Genomic DNA, 20,387 nt, shown 5'->3' on the forward strand with positions numbered 1-20,387 from the left:
TTATTGCACTATATTTTTATAATTTTTTGAATTGTAATTTTAGTTTAATTGATTTTTTTTATTTGTAATTTTAATTTTTTGTTTGTTTATTAAATAAAAACGTGCAAACTCCTTGAGGTCAAGTTACGCTATGTGATCGCCTAGTATGTATAGCAGTGATTTTAGAATTCCGTAATCGTTATGTCAATTCTTAATGACTTTTTCTTAATGGGAGTTTTAATTGAAATGCAATTTGTATTCTAATTATCATACTGTGACTAGAGTTCTATCAATTGACTAATGGGTATGGATGGGGTCCCAACAATTTTCTTTTGCTCTGGCTGTTATTTTATTTGGATTCCCAGGTCGGGCCGAAATAGCTTTGTGGGTTTTAGAAACTTTCACAAATAAACCCGAAGTCTGAAAGCTAAAAGGAAAGAACATAATGTCAGTCTACTTGTGATCTCTCTCCGGTCGTGTTGGATTGCCGTCCCATCGCGCTATGAGAGTGAAGACATAGTGAGTGCACCTCAGTCCAAGCAAATGCGCCTGCAATATAATATGTACTGCGCAGCTGGCTGATCTCCATATATGAGAACAGCCGCCGTGTCTGACAATCGGCTAAGATACCATTATTATTTGTAACATGTGCGGAACCAACACAATAAGTAATGAAGAATTGCGAACGAAGCCGGTTTTGCTTCGATAGCGTTGTGACTTTAAACGCACGCCACAATAAATAATTCCACTCTTTCAACCTGTTATTTATTCGTGTAATAATAACGCAAAAGTATGTCTATTCATATACCTCGACATATGCCTACAGAAGTCATCATCTGCCTAGCCTTTTCCCAACTATGTTGGGGTTGACTTCCAGTCTAACCGACCGTGTTTCGGATGGCACGATAAACTGTAGGTCCCGGCTGTCATTGAATGTCTTTGGCAGTCGTTACAGATAGTCAGATGCCAGTAAATCTGACAGTCTTAACACTAGGGGTATTGGGTTGCCCGGGTAACTGGGTTGAGGAGGTCAGATAGGCAGTCGCTCCTTGTAAAGCACTGGCTCAGCTGCATCCAGTTAGACTGGAAGCCGACCCCAACATAGTTAGGAAAAGGCTCGACATATTATGATGTGTGTGTACTATATTGAATTATCATATTGATTCTGATCAAGGTTTTTCCATGTGGTATTTCTTGAATAACATGTAGAATCTGTACCTATTTATGTCTGAATTACGTCAGAGCGACCCTTTCGATAAAAAAACAAACATGCTTGAACAATCATTAACGAACTGAAAAGGTGGTAACATGGAATACAAAATGACTAGCGGAGATGTCAGAAAGTGGCGGTTGGTATTTAATTAATTCACCTTGTTGGTGGACATCCTACGCTGCGCTTGCGAGTCCGTGGTCTCCACTCCAGCACTTTTCGACCCCATCGGCCATCTGCTCTGGGAGCAATATGACCTGGTAACAAGGTGGACAGATGACCTTACAAAGGTCGCCGGAAGACGCTGGATACAGGTTGCCTTCAACAGGTATCTGTGGAGATCTAAGGGGGGGCCTATGTTCAGCAGTGGACGTCCTATGGCTGAGATGGTGGATTAATTCAGTTTATTTTGTAAAGCTCACAAACCTATGTATACCTATTTTAAAATCAAAAAGTATTCATTCAAAATATGCTGATAATCAGCGCCTTTCAAAGGTCAAAATTATATGAGACTGTCCCTAAAACAACTGACAGCCAACCGACAGCTTAATCTGCAGTGTGCTCTTAAAACATGCTTAACAAAGAAATATGCATAAAGACGACACGGTACTCTTTTAATCCTTTTTTGTCTCGAAAACATGATTTTTTTTTTATAATGTCGGGACACCTTTTCACACACGGTTGGTTAGCCCCATGGTAAGTTATTAATTAACTTGTGTTATGGGTGCTAACACAACTGATAAACTACATATAGCTACACATATACATATTTATAAATACATATTGTAACACCCAGACCACGGCCAACAAGCATGCTCATCGCACTAATGTCGACCGAACCGGGAATCGAACCCGGGACCTCAGATTCGGCAGTCCGGCTTGGTGATCATTGCGCCATAGAGGTCGTCAAATGATGAAATTGATGAAATGATGGATTACAAGTTATTTTTACCTAAAACCGGTCAGTTTAATCTTGTACTAAAGGGTCTAAACGCTTCCAGTACCTAAATAAAAGAATATGTGTGTATACTTCATAAGTAAATAGCCTTTTCCCAGCTAAGTTGAGGTCGGCTTCCAGTCTAACTGCTTGCAGCTTCGTACCAGTGTTTTACAAGGAGCCATTGCCTATCTGATCTCCTTAACCCAATTACCCGGACAACCCAGTACCCCCTAGTAAGACTGGTTATCAAACTTACTGGCTTCTGCCTACCCGTAACGACTGCCAAAGATGTTCAATGATAGCCGGGACCTACAGTTTAACGTGCCCTCCGAATCGGAGTGCCTTACAAAGGACATAAAATATGCTATATAAGTATTTATTATCCAGGTGTAGAAAGTAGTGCGACGAGTAACGAGTAAAACCTCCGAAAATCGAACCTACTACCTAATACCAAACTGCCTTTGCCACTTAACTAAAATAAAGGTCACTCGGAAGTTACATAATACAGTTACATTGAAAACTATAAGCTCGTAGGGGCCTTACTACAAAAACTTTAAACCCTGTTTTACACTTGTCTAATAAAATTTTGGCTGCAAAATGAACCATATGTCAACGTCATAATTTGACATATTTTTAGACAAGGCATAAACTGACGTTTAAAAGTTTTTGTGGTAAGACGGTAACTGTTCAATTTTGTTTTGATTATTATTATTAGTTCCTAGTTTACCTTGAGCAATGAATATTGATTAATTTATCTAAACTTTGGAGGTTAAATAAGATTTGCAATGTATATCAAAAGAATGTGAGTAGTCGTTGTCACAGCCGAAAAAGTCATGGTGGCGTAGTGGGTGAAGAAACAACCTCTCACGAGTGTGAATTTTTTTCCAGGTCAGGCAAATACCAATAAGAATGTGCATAAAATAATGCACCGATGTAAATCATCATGCGACTTAATTACAGAGCATACATTTTAGAACTGTCTATATGTAGCTGTATGAATATAAGGCTGTCATCGGCTTTTAGTCGTATCATAAGGCAAAATGAATAAAGGTGTAATACTCAAATCATGTGATGTGGTATCCAATGTTACTTCAGCCAAGTTATGGTAACGTTTCGAGAGCGCTACCTTACAAAACATGAAATCAGTTTGGTAAGGTTGTCAATTGGAGCAAGACGATGTTCGTTTGCCCCATAGATAACAAAATAACCTGAGAAAATATCGTGCCAAAAAGCCGAGCAATATTACTGTCTCCATCGTTGTCCACCTTCTTTGGAACCTGCCCAGTGCACATTTATTGTAATACCAAAAAATCATTGACAGATGACTCGAAGAACCCGAATGCTTCATTAGTTAGTTCACGGGTAAGTGATCGTTCTGGTCATACCCACATACGTATTTGAGAACGAAAAGGTGCCTGACCTAAATGCAATATGGCGTCTCCACTCATCTTTCCATACATTTATACATATTTAAAGTAACCTATTACTTAAAAATTGTCTGTACCCCGAACATCCAGCAAATTCACCGAATAGGCTATTATATCTATTCACCTGCCTAGTATGGTTGTCCATTTCACAAGTGTAAGGCCTGTTAGTAGTAATAATTACAAGAAACTAGTTCGGTTAACTAGATTAGTTATTATCTAGTTCAAGCTATTTTTCGTACTGAAAATCAATCATTTGTAGGCCAGCAATTTGTTCTGAATTTGATAGAAATACTAGCTATTTAATCACAATCAATCAATATAAAGGTTCTGAAGAAATCATGGATGCAAGTGGGTAGGTAAGTACATTTGTCTAGCCTTTTCCCAAACTATGTTGCGGTCGACTTCTATTCATAACCAAATACAGATGAGTAACAGTGTTTTAAATAGTGTGTATGTCAATGATTAAAAATTATTATAAATACTCATATAAAATTATTATAAGGCGATTATCACACTGCCCCGCATGATGCAGCGTAGTGCGTGGATGCGTTTTTTTCCGTTGTATGGAAATATCTCCGTTTGTATGGAAAACACGCATAGTCCAACACACTGAAAATGCATCCACGCGCGTTCATGCGGATCACGCACATACATGCGGAGAAACACGCACCCCCGCGCGTAGGTGCGGGGCGAGACGCAAGGTATGGCACACTGAATCCCGCAATGCCGCGCGTGATTTTGAATGGGCGTGACGTGTATATTTGAAAATGGAACTCGCTGTGCGTGAATTTACAAAACGCACCTACGCGCGTGAGTGCGTGAAAAACCCGCACGATGATGCAGATCTGCACTCCCGCAGGAACGCGCGTAGGTGCGTCGACACGCAAGATGCAGCGTGATGCGGGGCAGTGTGAAGATCACCTAACGATTCTATCGTAATAATTTCAATTCTTAACTCGAATTTTACTTTAATGTATTTAATCTTCTACTAGTAGCGACATCTATAAAACGATTGTGTAAGAAACAGCATGATGTAGTTTCACACGGATGTCAGTAGATGGTGCTGCCTGTAATTATGATTTTTTGTTAAAATAGAAAATATTATTTTTTATCAACAAAGCAATCATTTAATATTATATGTTTTGGTCTGAAGCAGTTATTTACTTTTCCACTGTTTTAAATATTTGACCTAATTCAGGCTAACAAACAATTTCCGCAGGTATATTATGTTAATTTGATTTTGGGCTTATTCCTTATGGCTTATAGCCTTATAGAAAGAAAGAAGAAAGAAAGAAAGAAAGAAAATAATTTTTATGGCGCAACAATAGACGCATACACACACTTAAAATAGGTCATAAGTAAAAAAAACAAAAAGCGAGAAAAAAAGTTAGCGTCACTGAAAAGATAAAAATATTACGTTAAGTATTTTGTAAATCAGTTAAAAAGTCACCTAGTACGTAAAAATTGTTTTTTTACCCTAAGGTTTCCTTTTTGAAACACACTAAGCCCAGAAACTGAACAGGTTTTCGCTTTAGGTACACTCCTATCCTGTGGGATAGGCACTACTTACGTTGCGCTCTTGAATAAAAAGTAACCACCCTCGATAAACGGACTATCTAATACTGAAACAATTTTTCAAATCTGTCGAAAAGTTCCTGAAATTTGCTCTTCCTGAAATTATATATTTTCTAAATTACGCATAAATACGTGACCTTCAACACAGTCCCATCACCTGCCAAAAAATCCACCATCCCTTCCCACCCATCAGATTCCATACCTCGCTTAGCTTAACATGCCCCACCGCAAAAGAAAGTGACCATAGTCAATAAAAGTCTCAGCACACATTCGCGCCATTCAGTTAACCTTGAAAGCGGCCGAAAGACGGCCATATGTAAATAAAAAAAATAAAAATAAAAAAACAAAAAAGCGGGAAAGAAAAAAACATGGCGTCGAAATTATTATTTTTATCGATACTTTTGCTGTTTTCTACGCAAGTTCAAAGTGTTACTTTGTTAGAAAAAGGCTATGATTATTTTGTGAATTTAGGCAAGAGTTTGGCACCGAATTTGTTGTCCATGTTGGAGTGTGTGGGTCAGAATGAAGCATGGGAATGTGCTAGGGAAAAGGCGGGGAAGATGTTAGACGGATTCGAAGAAGAAGTGGAGAAGGAACGGAGAAGTTGGGAAGGTAACTTGAATTTATTATTTCTTTCAAAATTGAATAGATTTTAACGGATAACGGATAGGTACCTAGAAATTACTTGCAATATTTTCAAAATCCTATGACTATTAAAATTGTTCTTTCTCTTCCGTGATGAATTACTAGCAATTTTTTTTCGGTTCCCGTAAATGGATAAAATGGTAAAATCGCAACCTATATCTCCGGGACCCGACAGTGTAGCTTCCCAACAGTAAAATAATTTTTCAAATCTTCAGTAGGTAGTTTCATTATAAATATTAGTTCAGATTTACATAATATAGGTACTAAAATATGAATGTACGGATAAAGTTGTTAATTTCTATTAATCACAAATTGAAAACTGAATATTTTACTTGACCTACCTTTAATCACCATAAAAACTGCCATAGTTTTAAACTGCTTCCTTACGGAACTAATCCCCGTAAACTGATAAAAGGCCCTAAGTTTATTCTGATGTAAACAACCTATAATACTGCCAAGTTTCATCAAAATCCGTAGAGCCATTTAAGCGTGTTTAAGGAACCCACATCCAAACCTCCAAATTCTACAAACTTTCACATATTTTAAGGACATAGATTCGGATCAAGAAAACTCCTTTTTCAATGTCGGCTAATTAGGAAAGCTACATCAATTAGTAAGTAGTACTATTATTTATTTATATATATAGTCAGGCTATCCCTTAAATGGCGAAACGTGAACATTACCTTTCATATACAGGTTGTGGAGAAATTAAAAGGTATGCATTCTTGATGAGAGAAAACTTGTTGGCATATATACAGGGTGCGTAAGTTCGTTGAGTACTTATTTACGATATACAGATGTAGGATCTTTTATTTTATGTCGTTTTTCGACGATTTGTAAGGAAAATTAAAAAGTTGAATATTTTAAGCAAATTTTAATTACTTATAAAATAATTATCAAAACTACCTACCGTCATTGAACATTCTTGGCACTTTGGCAGTCGTTAAGGGTATTCAGAAGCCAGTTAGTCTGACACCAGTCTAACCAAGGGGTATCGGGTTGCCCGGGTAACTGGGTTGAGGAGGTCAGATAGGGCAGACGCTCCTTGTAAAGCACTGGTACTCAGCTACATCCGGTTAGACTGGAAGCCGACCCCAACATAGGTGGGAAAAAGGCTCGGAGTATGAATAATCAAAACTTCTTTTATGAAATTGTCATAAAACTACCGTACGAAGTTTATAACGTAACCATATTAGACTAAAATTTCTTTCCCATTAACATAGCTGACATAATTTCTATCACACAAATAAAAAAAATATCTCATAATAAAACAAAAAAACTTACCCTTACTGTCGTGGTGGCCTAGTGGGCAAAGAACGAATCTCTCAAGTATGAGGGCGCGGGTTCAATTCCAGGTCAGGCAAGTACCAATGCAACTTTTCTAAGTTTGTATGTACTTTCTAAGTACATCTTAGACACCAATGGCTGTGTTTCGGATGGCACGTTAAACTATAGGTCCCGGCTGTCATTGAACATCCTTGGCAGTCGTTACGGGTAGTCAGAAGCCAGTAAGTCTGACACCAGTCTAACCAAGGGGTATCGGGTTGCCCGGGTAACTGGGTTGAGGAGGTCAGATAGGCAGTCGCTTCTTGTAAAGCACTGGTACTCAGCTGAATCCGGTTAGACTGGAAGCCGACCCCAACATAGTTTGGGAAAAAGGCTCGGAGGATGAAAACAAAAAAACTTACACATGTCACATACCCATAAAAAAGTGTCCAAATTATATTATTTACCATAACCACACTGAAACCTGTGAGAAAGAAAAGTGCTAATATTTTGATCAAACAAAAGAAAACCTTACATATTTGTGACTAATATTTAGTAAGAGCGTGTGAAATATTGCAAAATCTCTTATGTGTACACTTTCTACATATATGACTTATATATTTTCTATATTTTCGTAATATCACCAATTTCGCATTCATTTAAAGAAAATTTTAGAAACGTTGCTTGAGACTGATCGCATTTTTGCTTCTTAACTTCAATATTATTAACTTTTTTCTTTACAACAAAGAAATAATGCGGCTTTTATTTCGTGAAAATTAATGATTTATTTTTAAATTTTTTCACGATACAAAAACGAATATGAAGGATCTTGGGGTAATTTTTTTTTGGGGTAAACAAGTAATACATGGTGTACAATTTACACCATGTATTACTTGTAATACATGGTGTAAACTTTGATTTTCTCACTCAAAAAATCTAAAATTCATTCAATAAACCATTCCTCGATATTTGAATAATTTTTACTCTAATTTCAGCTCATATTTTATTATATTTTAATAGTTTATGTCTTAGGAATATTTATAAGTAATACATTGATTACAAAAAGACAATTATGAATACCTACTTTCCTTCGGCTAAAAACTAAATAATCATAAAAAAATCTATCAACACCATCTTTTTATACATCAAAGTAAATATTCCTCTCAATAAAACACCGGAAGTAAATATAGACAATTTCTTAACACAATTTCAACCTTTCTAGCCACAGCCTTGGTGTGTAAGCGCGATAATTTAGCGCAACGATTTAGCGTTTAGCGCAATTTAGCGCAACGATAGCGTTTAGCGCAGAAGCGTCACAGTTACTTGCGTACAAGACATTCGAGATTTTATTATTAAATATAAAATTTTATAGGGTTGCTACGTGATGTGATAATATAAACAGGAAAAAATTAAAATCTCGGTTCAGTAGTGCGATACCGCTACAGACAAACAGACATGAAATATGATTTCGGCCACTTCGGCTGTTCTCATATAAGGAGATCAGCCAGCTGCGCAGGACATATTATAGTGCACGCACATTTACTTGGACTGCGGTGCACTCACTATTCCTTCACTCTCATAGAGCGATGGGACGACAATCCGACACTACCGGAAAGAGATCAGATTCGTATTGACGAGACTTTACACCGAAATATGTTATGACTACCAGATCAGACAATGGAGTCAAAGTGCAGTTTACTTTATTCCTTAACGGTTGATGATATTTACCTTGTGTTTGGGCACATTTTATTTACCTATAACGTAGGATTTGATGAAGGTAAATCAAAGTGAGGAATGAGTATATCAGAGGAAGCCTGAAAGTAGTGCCAGTGACAGAAAAAATGAGAAGTCAGCGTTTGTCGTGGTATGGGCATGTGATGAGACGGTGTGAAACGCATGCTACAAAGAGTGTGTTAACTATGAATGTGGAAGGATGGCGAGGCAGAGGTAGACAGAGGAAAAGATGGATTGATTGCCTGAAAGAGGACATGAAGCAGAAGGGAGTGGATGTAAGTATGACGTCTGACAGAGAGGAATGGAAGAAAAGACATGTTGCGCTGACCCCAAATGACTTGGGAACAGGGCAGGAAGATGATGATGATAGCATTTGATATAGGTCCTATTATTAGTAAGGACTTCCCACAATTCGACGGCTCCTAAGTATACTGAGTCAACTAACAAATTTTGCGAATTGCACTTTTTTGTGTATTAACACAAATAACAATAACAATATTGTAAATACACAAAAAAGTGAAATTTGCAAAATTTGTTAGTTGACTCAGTATACTTAGGAGCCGTCGAATTATGGGTTACGACTGCCACTGTAGATATTAAAAAAAACTTTTATCAGTTTTTGGGCCTATGAAATGTAAAATACATGTATTTTGGAATCGGTGGTAAAATAAACACAGACTAGAATTCGATGTCTGCAAGTCTGTCACTTGAGACACTTGTCTAGAGCCAAACAAAATACAATTACAAATTATTTCAAAATAAATTACTTCCGTAGTAGGAATATTCTATAAAGGAAATTGAAAAAAAGAAAGTGGTTAAAAGAAATTACTTACATAATATGTATAATAAGTACACAAACTGAAAACTACCTGAAACGCTAAAATAACAAAAAAAATACATTATATAAAAACATATATATATCAATATTAAATGTTTGCGAACCCTATCACTAAAGAGAAGCATCATAACAGTAACTCCTGAGCATCGTAACCGCAGCTCGGGTTCCGTGTCAACTTGAACCGGGTTCGAACCCGCCACGATATGAAAGTGACACGACTAACCGATGCGCTGGTGTCACTTGTGAAATATTATACAATATAACAATATAACTTAACTTTAAAGTACCCCATTTTGTATAACGTAATATAATAATATAATATTACGTTATACAAAATGGGGTGTTTAAAGTTAAGTTTGCAAATAAATTAGTAAAGTCAGTCATTTTTTACGTTGAATAACAAAAACTTAGGAACAATCATTTCAGTAAAATAAACATGGGTAGGTATAGAAGAAGGCCTTTTGTTGCAAAATCGTGGTTTATCATTTGAACAAAAACATGATTTATCGATTAGTTTTTTATTAGTTTTAAGTTGTATATATATATATATAAGTTTATTTTATTTTATTTTCAATTAATGTAAATATATTGTGAATAAAGAATTGCCATTGTAGATTGGAAAAGTTTATCGATTTAGATAGAGAAAAGCAAAACGATTTTTTAAAGTCTATCTTGACAAATCGACCAAGTTTTGCCCATCTACATATTGGCAGCAAACAAAACTTGTCATGAATTTCTCCTGAGTAGAATATCCGTAAAATCCTGAAAAACATTACGCTTGTGTATTCGAAGAAAAACAAAGCATGCTCACTCCGAGCCTTCTTCATTTCTACTTACTACCATATTATTTCATTCGTTAATTAGCTTTAAAAGAAATCTTATCCACGTAAAACTTCAAAAAAGTAATTTTAACTTTATTTAAACACTCGAAAATGTTAATTTTTTTTACAATCTTCTTTCTTATTTATTAATATCAAACATAAACTGTATATTATTTTATAGTAAAAACTAATTCTATATTTACAAAAAAGTACCACATTACTTCTTGTCAGGTGTTTCTCACAGTAACACGTAAGCATAATCTTCTAATCAGTGTGTAATTTCTACTGCACACCTACTTAATTACTAGATTCTAGTAATTATCTCCACATTTGTTACGCTCTGGTTATCTATTTAATTAACTAAAATAGTAGGTAACACTTAGAGAAGTAGATTTGACATTCACTTGGAAATAAAAAAAAAAAATGTGGCTTTTTCCTCAAAGTAAACTATTTTAATAACTTAGGTATTTACCCTGAAGGCTCCAAAACTACTGAATCGATTTGAAAAATTCTTTCACTGTTGGGGCGCTACACTCTTCCCGAGTAACATAGGCTATATTTTATCCCGGTACGGGCAGTAGTTCTCACGGGACGCGGGTGAAATCGCAGGAAAACGGCTAGTGATTTAATAAGAGTCAATGATTTGAATAATGATCAAGTTGAAACGAATATTTTCAAAGATCTTATTGAAAGTTTTTGAACATCTTTATTGGTGGCTTACCTTTCATTTTCAAGGAAAAATCAATGGTACGTAAATTTGAATAAACAGTTACTGTTACGGCCTTTTTATCGTCCCACTGCTGGGCTGCGGCCTCCTCTCACACGGAGAAGGATTGAGCATTAATCACCACGCTTGCTCAATGCAGGTTGGTGATTTCAGTCTATATAGTCCAGGTTTCCTCAAGATGTTTTCCTTCACCTTTTTATCAGCCATTGGTGTCCAAGATATACTTAGAAAGAGAATAGACTGTAACTAGTTTTTAAAGTACACGATGTCAGATGACTAAGTTTTCGTGACTAAGCGAATTTTAAAACTGACCTGACTTAAACTTTCACGGTCGAATAAAACTAGTTTCCGATGTAACGATAATCTCAAAATTCACGCTTTTACTTTTTGTACAATTAGAATTTTGTATTTTCACTTTTTTTTGAAGATTTATTATATTCTATTCTAAGAGCAATTATGCTCTATTTTATTGATGAAGTCACGAAATATGATTTAGGATGGTGTTACACTCATTAAATTAATGCCAGCTGTTCCTCTTATCCTGAGGGAGCTATGTACTTCTAACACCAGGATTAAAAGTAGCCTATGTCCTTTTTCATGGATTTTTTCCATGGAGTTTCTTGCCGGTTCTTCTCCATGAGACCAACTCTTTGGAACCGTGCACCTAACTTTGACGTTTCGAAAGAGCTTTTATAGGCCTATTTGAAATAAAAATTTTTGAGTTTGAGTTTGAGTTTCAAGCTTTAGACTACCTGTGTACCAAATGTCATTTAAGAGGACGAATTGGAACCTTTGGCGCCAAGGATCTCAATTTTTCTCAGTAAATACAAAACGGATCAAAATACAACTTGGTTACCTGAAAGTTCATGATATAAACCTTATTTTGTTAGACTTCAAAACATGATTAGGTAACTTTTATAACAGAGAAAAATATATAATCAAACATACCTCTTTTTAAAAAGAGATTCACATATTATGGGCAAACGGGACCGATTTCAGCCTCTTAACTTTTTTAGTAGTTGAGTATATACATACTCTTTAAAATTGTGGAAGGAATTTTTATCAAATTATCATTTCTATAGTTCGGCCATTCAGAGAATGCGTTCCTGACACGTCGCGATTGAACTGACGACGTAACTACATTCATTGATTATTGATATAATAATGTTGTTTTAATGCTCCTCAATTGTTAAAACGGTAAACAACCAGCAAAAATATTTTTATCGTAACTGCAACGCCATTGCAAAGTTACGTCGTCAGTTCAATCGCGACGTGTCAGGAACGCATTCTCTGAATGGCCGAACTATAAATAATAAAATTACAAAACCATTTTGTCGCTTACGACTTTTAGTTATAAGCTAGCGCGCGTATTGTTATCCTCGTCCCGCTCAGACGCTCCGACCCCTTTTGGCGCCTTAGATGCGCGTGCCGGTTATGGAATTATTGTTTACCAATTCGTCGCCTTAAATCGGTTCAGTAGTTTTAGTGTGAAGACAGACCGAAAGAGTAGAACCTAATTAATAAGTATCTTGGAAAAAAATGCAACATATGTAGTTGTATTTATAAAAGTTAACATTATGTAACGTAGTATAGTTTGCAGACGTTTAGATTTTAAAATGTCATTAATATTTGATGTAATCTCAGTGTTTCGAGTACTACCTAAATTTTGATTATGTCGCCAAGTGATCAAAAGTTCATCATGGTAGGTAAAGGTACCTATTTGATAAGTGTAATGTGTACATACTGTTACTACGCAATTTATATATTATCTAATCTACTAAACAACCTATTTTATTTAAACCACTAAAACCACTAAAATACATTCCGAAATCTTTATTTTTATTGTTATTTCCTCCTTTCACGTGCACGTAGACTTATAAAAATTAATTGATTCCTGTGGTCAGTTTATGACCATATCTAGTTATTTTTATTACAGCTCATAATTCTTAAAAACCTAGCAATTTGGTGTATCGTTTCTACTTTTACTATGTATTAGGTATATCTTCACTTCCTCATTCATAATTTGCCTAGCCTTTTCCCAACTATGTCGGGGTCGGCGTCCAGTCTAACTGGATGCAGCTGAGTACCAGTGTGCCACATAAAGCGACTGTCAATCTGACTTTCTCAACCCAGTTATCCAAACAACCTAGGTTATACTGGACTACAACCTAGGTTAGACTTTCTGACTTCTGACTTATCACAACGACTGTCAAAGATATGCAACTCATTATGGCATCCAGGAACGCCAAGAGTAGCTCCTAGGCTTACGCCCACGTCCGATAAATCGGTGACCGATTTTTTGTAGGGGAAAAATAGAACACACTGATAGCAATAGAGCAAAGTACACGTCCTACAAAAAGTCAGTCAGTAGAACGTCCTACAGAAAATCGGCCCAATAATCTATCCTATAAAAGGTCAGATTTGAGCGAGCAGACTTATTTTGGTTGATGGACACCCTAAGCTATAATTTAGCCACGTGTTTCTCTTATATAAACTTAGTACAAGACAAAATATACAATAACAAAATTGTCCAAGAAATTCACACGATATAGCGAAAGTTGTAGGTATGTTCGAAGATGTAATGTTACAGACAGATAAGTCAAATAATTCCCATAATACAATGTGCTATTTTCAATGGATACGATAGACAATTTCTACTCTCAAGTTAGAATTTGTTTCCCATGATTTCATTAGTCAATTATAGGTCTGGATAATATGTTATTGTCGAGATAATATGACTTATCCAAACAAAGAAATAAAGCTGAAAGTGTTTCTTTCAATTAATCTCTGAAACATATGAACCAATTTTGATAACACTTGTGACAAGTAACGATAAAAAATACTTGACTTAAATAAGACAGTGTTGTTATCTACTTTAATTTCGGATATAACACACTTCTATTCGTATTTTCATTTAATACACTTATTATTATTCGTATTTTAATTCTTTATTTACTTCCTTGGGAAAATCTCTTGGGAATTATCAACTGGTTTTCCAAAAAGAAGCAGGCTTAACATTTTTCATCATCTTTTTCCCAGTGTTTCTAAGAAAGTTTATTCACCTACATCTTGCAAAAAAGACATCAATGACACATGTTTTTGGAAAAATTTCAATTTTAGCACCATCCATAGCACAAATCCGTTCTAAATCTCTAATACTGCACATAATACCACATTTTTCACACTTACAGTCGTAGTACCAAGTCAAGTAAAAGCTTGTGCATATATGTGCTGCGCAGCTGGCTGATCTCCTTACATGAGAACTGCCGCCGTGGCCGATAATACAGCTAGGAGGACAAATTACTACTAAGTCTTTCCTAAATTGTACCTACTTACCTATTAATTTCTCCCATTCTTTCACAGAGGCAGCTGATGCTGAGATCAGGACTTCAGGCCGCTCCATGGAGGAGATGCCTTCAGCTATCGGCCGGGAGATCACCGACTCCATAGGCAGCGTGTTGGAACGAGGGATGGCTAGGTAAATACGACTTATGTTATAACTAGCTGTTTCCCTAGCTGTTTCGAAGCCTTTAGGGCTAGCTATAAACAAACAAAAAAATGTTTTCTCTTTATAATTACTTAGTAAAGATTATAGTATAGTTACCGGCACGGATATTGAGCTCTCGGCGGAAGAGTGGGGATCGCTTTGCGCACCGTACGCATAAGGCAATAAGGCAGTAAATCGCTTCTGCGCAGGTGAAGGTCAGGGCTCAATATCCGTGCCGATAACTTTATCTTAGTCTGTTGATGTCTCACGTCAAAACTACAGAACTGATTTAAATTAAATTTGGTACACAGGTATGTAGTCTAAAACCCGAGAAAGGACGTAGGCTACTTTTTTATACGTCTGCAGGAATTAGTACCCTCGGGCCGCTTGATTTGATTTGATTTGATTGAGTATGTGTAATATGAATAAGGATTTCTTCTTACAATCGCAATCATAATCAGTTTATAGATGATAAATACATACTTACACAGGTGCTGGTCAATCAAACCCAACCCTCTTATACACAGTCGGGTAACACCTCCAAATAACTATATACACACAAAAAATATTTAGCCCCACATTGTCTTAAGCAATTAGCATGATCTAAGTAGGGCAGTGAAAGTGACCAGCTTTGATGTCCGGTCGACACACGTGCTTTGAATCATTTCACTTCCGATTCATCGATTCTGTTGTGGTATGTATTTTTATGGGTTTGCACTCTTTTTGGGCGAAATCGATCTTATTTAAAGAGTTAAAGGAGAAGATTCTTTAGATGTCCCAATATGTATCGACCTATCCACACGGTATACAAATATCGGGTGTGTCGTTCATAATCATATTAAATGAAATGCGTTAATATACTGGTTAATATATGTCGATTAACACAAAGCAAAAAGAAAAATACCTAAAAATAAAAAAATACATTTTTCAATCAAAGTAAATAGTATAAAAATGTGCGAAAATTAGAACACCATATAAAAGTCAGTCATTACAAACAACTGAAATTCGCCCATGAAAACTGACAGCTGTCAACTGATCAAAGCATTCGATACTCCTAACTTTATCTCTGCTTTACACATGATGTTGTAAATTATAAAAACGAAAAATGACTCCTGTGGCTAAACCGCTGAATGGATTAGGTTATTTTTTTTACAATTCGCCATAGAATATCATAGAGTATATGCGATAGGATTTAATGTGATTGTGAACGACACACCCTGTATAATAAAGCTGAAGAGTTTGTTTGTTTGCTTGAACGCGCTAACCTCTAAAAATCACTGGACAGATTTGAATGTTTATTACAGTGGAACTTGCTTGAATGATCCTTCTAGATAGACATGTTTATTTCATCATCATCCTCCTGCCCTGACCCCAATTTTATTTGTGGTTTTCTCTATCCATACTCTTCTCTCCGCCGTTATCCTTTTAATTTCGCAAATATAAACTACTTTAAATTTCAAGAAGTGTTCCTAGGTGACGCGGGAAAAATCGCAGCCGTAATATAGTCTGCTTATAGAAGGTCAAATGCTACGGTCTTTAGGTTAGGACATAAATAAAAAAGTTACAAAATGTCTAGGTTAAATAAGGTTAATGACCTGCAAGGTAATTGTCGTCGCGGTCAAAACATGAACGTGAATTTGTTTGTATATTTATTTTATATGCACTGTAAACCGTTGGAAACAGCTCACTACAGACTTCTTTACAAGTAGAATTCTAAAGAAAATAATTTATTTGATTGCAATAAGTATTTAAGCACATAAGAGAAACCGCTGTAAATACCTAGTATATTATATGTAAATTATAGGTAATTGCATAAATAAATAAAACGTTATGTTGCACTTCATCGTAAATTGAATGTTAAAACTTATAATGAGTAGTTGATTTTAAAGTAAATCTAAGAAGTTTATAGTCTACTAGCCGTTTTCCCGCGGTTTCACCCGCATCCCGTGGGAACAACTGAATGCACCTGGATAAAATATACCCTATGTTACTCGGGAAGAGTGTAGCTTACCAACAGTGAAAGAATTTTTCTAATCAGTTTAGTAGTTTCGGAGCCTTTAGGGTACGAACGAACAAACAAAAAATGTTTTTATTGTTTTAATAAAGTATGGCTGTTTTTCCTTGGTTTCACCCGCGTCCCGTGAGGATTACTGCTCGTACCGGGATAAAATATAGCCTATATTTCTTGCTTTCTATAATTTTTCAAATCGTTTCAATAGTTTCTGAGTTAATCCATTACAAACAAACAGAATACATTTTTTTCCTCTTTATAATATTAGTATAGTTAAATGCGTGAATAGAGGTAATTGTATAAATAAATAAAACATTTTATTACGCTCCATCTTCCATAAACCAATATTGAAAACTAAATACTTATTTCAAATTAAATCGAATAAATTCATACGAGATTTTATTCGATTAAATCGCATAATTATTCGATTGAAGTCTTGGATGTTTGTTGTGCGAGAAAATCAATGCTTTCTCGGTATCTGGTTAGTTTTCTCTTGACAAATATTAGCTGAATCACAGTTGTTTCACAGGTTTAGTGGGTAACTAATAGTTAATGATTATACAGGGTGTGGCGTTCACAATCACATGAAATCCTATCGCATATACGTTATGATATTCTATGGCGAATTGTAAAAAAAATAACCTAATCCATTCAGTGGTTTAGCCACAGGAGTCATTTTTAGTTTTTATAATTTACAACATCATGTGTAAAGCAGAGATAAAGTTAGGAATATTGAATGTTTTGATCAGTTAGCAGCTGTCAGTTTTCAAGGGAGAATTCCAGTTGTTTATAATGACTGGCTCTTATATGGTGTTCTAATTCTCGAACATTTTTATTCTATTTACTTTGTTTTTTATATTTTGATACTTAGTTTTAATATTTCCCTATAATAAGATCACTTACACTTGGATATTATAGAATTCTTTGTTAGAAAAATGCATTTTTTTTATTAAATGCATTGTGTTAATCGACAATTTAATGTGATTAGGTACGGTAGACTGCACATCAGTGGTAACTGTCATGCACCTTAACTCAATAGTATTATGTACGATGTTCCTATAAAACTGACCACCACTGATCTGAAGTTGACTGTACGACACACCCGATATTTTCTCTAAAGCCTATTTTGAAAGACAGCAATAAACTTCCATTCTTCTTAAAACAACTGTCTACTGTGTAATACCTAGGTACTGTTTAATAATTGAATATGAAAAGTCATAGTGAACGGTTGCCTTAAGAAAACTGACGTACAATTTATGTTGTCGGTGAACTTGAGTGTTAGTAGTATTGAATTTTAGTTGCCTATTCCAAGATAACATGTGCTTCTTCCCAGCAAAAATACATAGGAAGTGGTGAAGGGTGTACGTTTTGGGGGCTGTCTTTTGTAATTTTCTGACGTGGCGACGTTCGAAAAGTGCTGTTTTGCAGCCTCATTGGAATAAATTACTTTTGATTTTGATTTTTTGGTTTAGAACTGTAGACTATAGACACACAAACTCTTTATGAATGTACAAGTTATGAAACAATTGAATTTCTTGTCCTTTCACATAGAGTTTATGTAGATGTCAATTTGCGGCGCAAGAGCACGTTCTAATGAAGTATCTGCCTACATTGTAATTTGACGTTTCCAACGAAAAAGTAGCCTATAGTAGAACGAGTAGCCTATAGCCTTCCTCGATTAATGGACTGTCTATCACTTTCAAATCGGCACAATTATTCCTGAGAATAGCGCTTTCACAGAAACAGACTCTTCAGCTTTGTATGCTATGCATGCATTTCGTACATACTGGTAACTTTTTTCGTTAATTTTAACCTAACCACTTCTTCACAGAGCACTCGGCAAAAAACACGACAGCGGCGGCGGCATAGACAGCATCACAATCTCAACAGGCGGAGACAAAAAGAAAATGAAGAAGAAGAAGACCAAACCCCCTAAGATCCACCTCATCCACCCGGTCATGATGCCTCTTCGGAAAGCTCCGAAAGAAGAGAAAGGTCGTTCCTTCGGCCCTGGAGTGCAATCCTGGGTGATTGGCGAAAGGGCTTTGCCAGTGCCGGAGAATGCAACAGAAGTGGCGAGAAGCATGTTGGATGATGTGTGGGCTGTGGGAGAGAAGGCCCTAGATTCTTTGGCTGAGCATGCAATGAAGAATGAAGAATTGGAGAACGGGGTTAAGGATAGGAGCTCGGTTGAAGGTTGGTTGTGGATGTAGTTTGATGTTGAGGTAGAATTTTTGGTCTGTTAGTGATTTGGCGATTAGAGAAGGATGGCCTTGTATGGTCCTTATATATACTTATGTAGAATATCATCCTCCGATGAGTGTGCGTTCGCGCAGCGGAATGTTGTTGAATTTAAAGATTTTAATTATGCAGATAATTAGTGTATGGCGTCCTATAATTGTGTATGGTAAATAAAAATTTGTGTATGCAGCCATTGTGGAGAAATTCACCAAAAACAGATTCCGCTAGGCGAACGTTGGCGAACGTTGTCCTGGCGGAACTTTTTTTAATCCATAGACTTTAGAAGAAAAGAGATGTGTCCAAAAATTTGTGTGTATTTGTGTATAATTGATTATGTATGAATGAAATCAGTGCATGCATTAACTTCGGAGAAATTCAAGTTTCCGCTACGCGAACGTTTGGCCATTAGCTAGTTTTCATATAAAGCGCTTACATAGAGAGCTGTAGATTTTTACATACGTTGTTTTGAATTTGTTTATATTTGTTTAAAAAAAAGATTTAGAAGAAGTCGTAGGGTTTAAAAGATAAAAATATAAACGTAAAATACACTTATTAGGTCTTAGTTCTTAAAGTATGCAGTTTGGGGTCTAGATTTTCACGTTTACACAAACCTTGTAAGTGTCTCCAACATGTTACCAAGTATCAATGATGTTCCGTTAGTAATTAAAAAGTTATAGGATATTTTATCATGATATATGATGAATAGATCACTGTTTACAAAGCAGTCGAATATCACGACGTTCTAAAGGAATTGCATGGTAAAATGTATGCCAATAATTAGTTTAATCATTCAACTATTCACTTGCAAAATTTCATGTCATTAAATTCAGTAATTAAAGAAAGACAATTATAATACTGACGGAGCAACGCAAACCTACATAATCCAACCAAGTTCGGATAGCTACAAAAAAGCGGCCGTGCCATATGTCTAAGAAACGTTCTTAACTTGGAAGGTTAGTATAATTATTAATATGGTACAGCTGCGTACACAAGCGTTAGGAAAAAATAAAACAATTGCATTTCTTGAATGAAAATTATTTTTTTTAATAATAACGCCACTATCTACGACATTTTAGTTAAAATACGTAACATTTATTAACGTTATTTTTAATCACCTAGTTAAGTAATTTATGTAAGTAATGATAATAAAAATATTTTTGTACACGGATATTTAAATAGAGAAGTACTTGTTAATTGAAGATTTATTTTTATCGTAGATAGTGGCATTATTATAAAAAAAATATTTTTCATTCAAGAAGCATTGTTTTATTTTTTCCTAACGCTTGTGTACGCAACTGTGCCATATTAATAAATACTAACCTTCCAAGTTAAGAACGTTTCTTAGACATATGGCACGGCCGCTTTTTTGTAGCTATCCGAACTTGGTCGGATTATGTAGGTTTTCGATGCTCCGTCAGTATTATAATTGTCTTTCTTTAATTACTGAATTTAATGACATGAAATTTTGCAAGTGAATAGTTGAATG

At 35.6% G+C, this 20,387-nt stretch overlaps 1 protein-coding gene across 1 annotated transcript in view; it reads left to right on the forward strand.

Annotated features, from left to right (window-relative positions):
- Nucleotides 1-5,265: 5,265 nt before the first annotated feature.
- LOC124643412 overlaps nt 5,266-20,387 on the forward strand; it is a 28,713-nt gene continuing 13,591 nt past the window's right edge. The window contains exons 1-3 of the mRNA XM_047182399.1: nt 5,266-5,743; nt 14,526-14,640; nt 18,492-18,856. Of these exons, the coding sequence (XP_047038355.1) occupies nt 5,500-5,743; nt 14,526-14,640; nt 18,492-18,856 (724 nt within the window). The 5' untranslated portion in view covers nt 5,266-5,499. The remainder of the gene's footprint in view (nt 5,744-14,525; nt 14,641-18,491; nt 18,857-20,387) is intronic.

This window comes from Helicoverpa zea, chromosome 27 (assembly GCF_022581195.2).
Source record: "Helicoverpa zea isolate HzStark_Cry1AcR chromosome 27, ilHelZeax1.1, whole genome shotgun sequence".
NCBI lineage: Eukaryota > Metazoa > Arthropoda > Insecta > Lepidoptera > Noctuidae > Helicoverpa > Helicoverpa zea.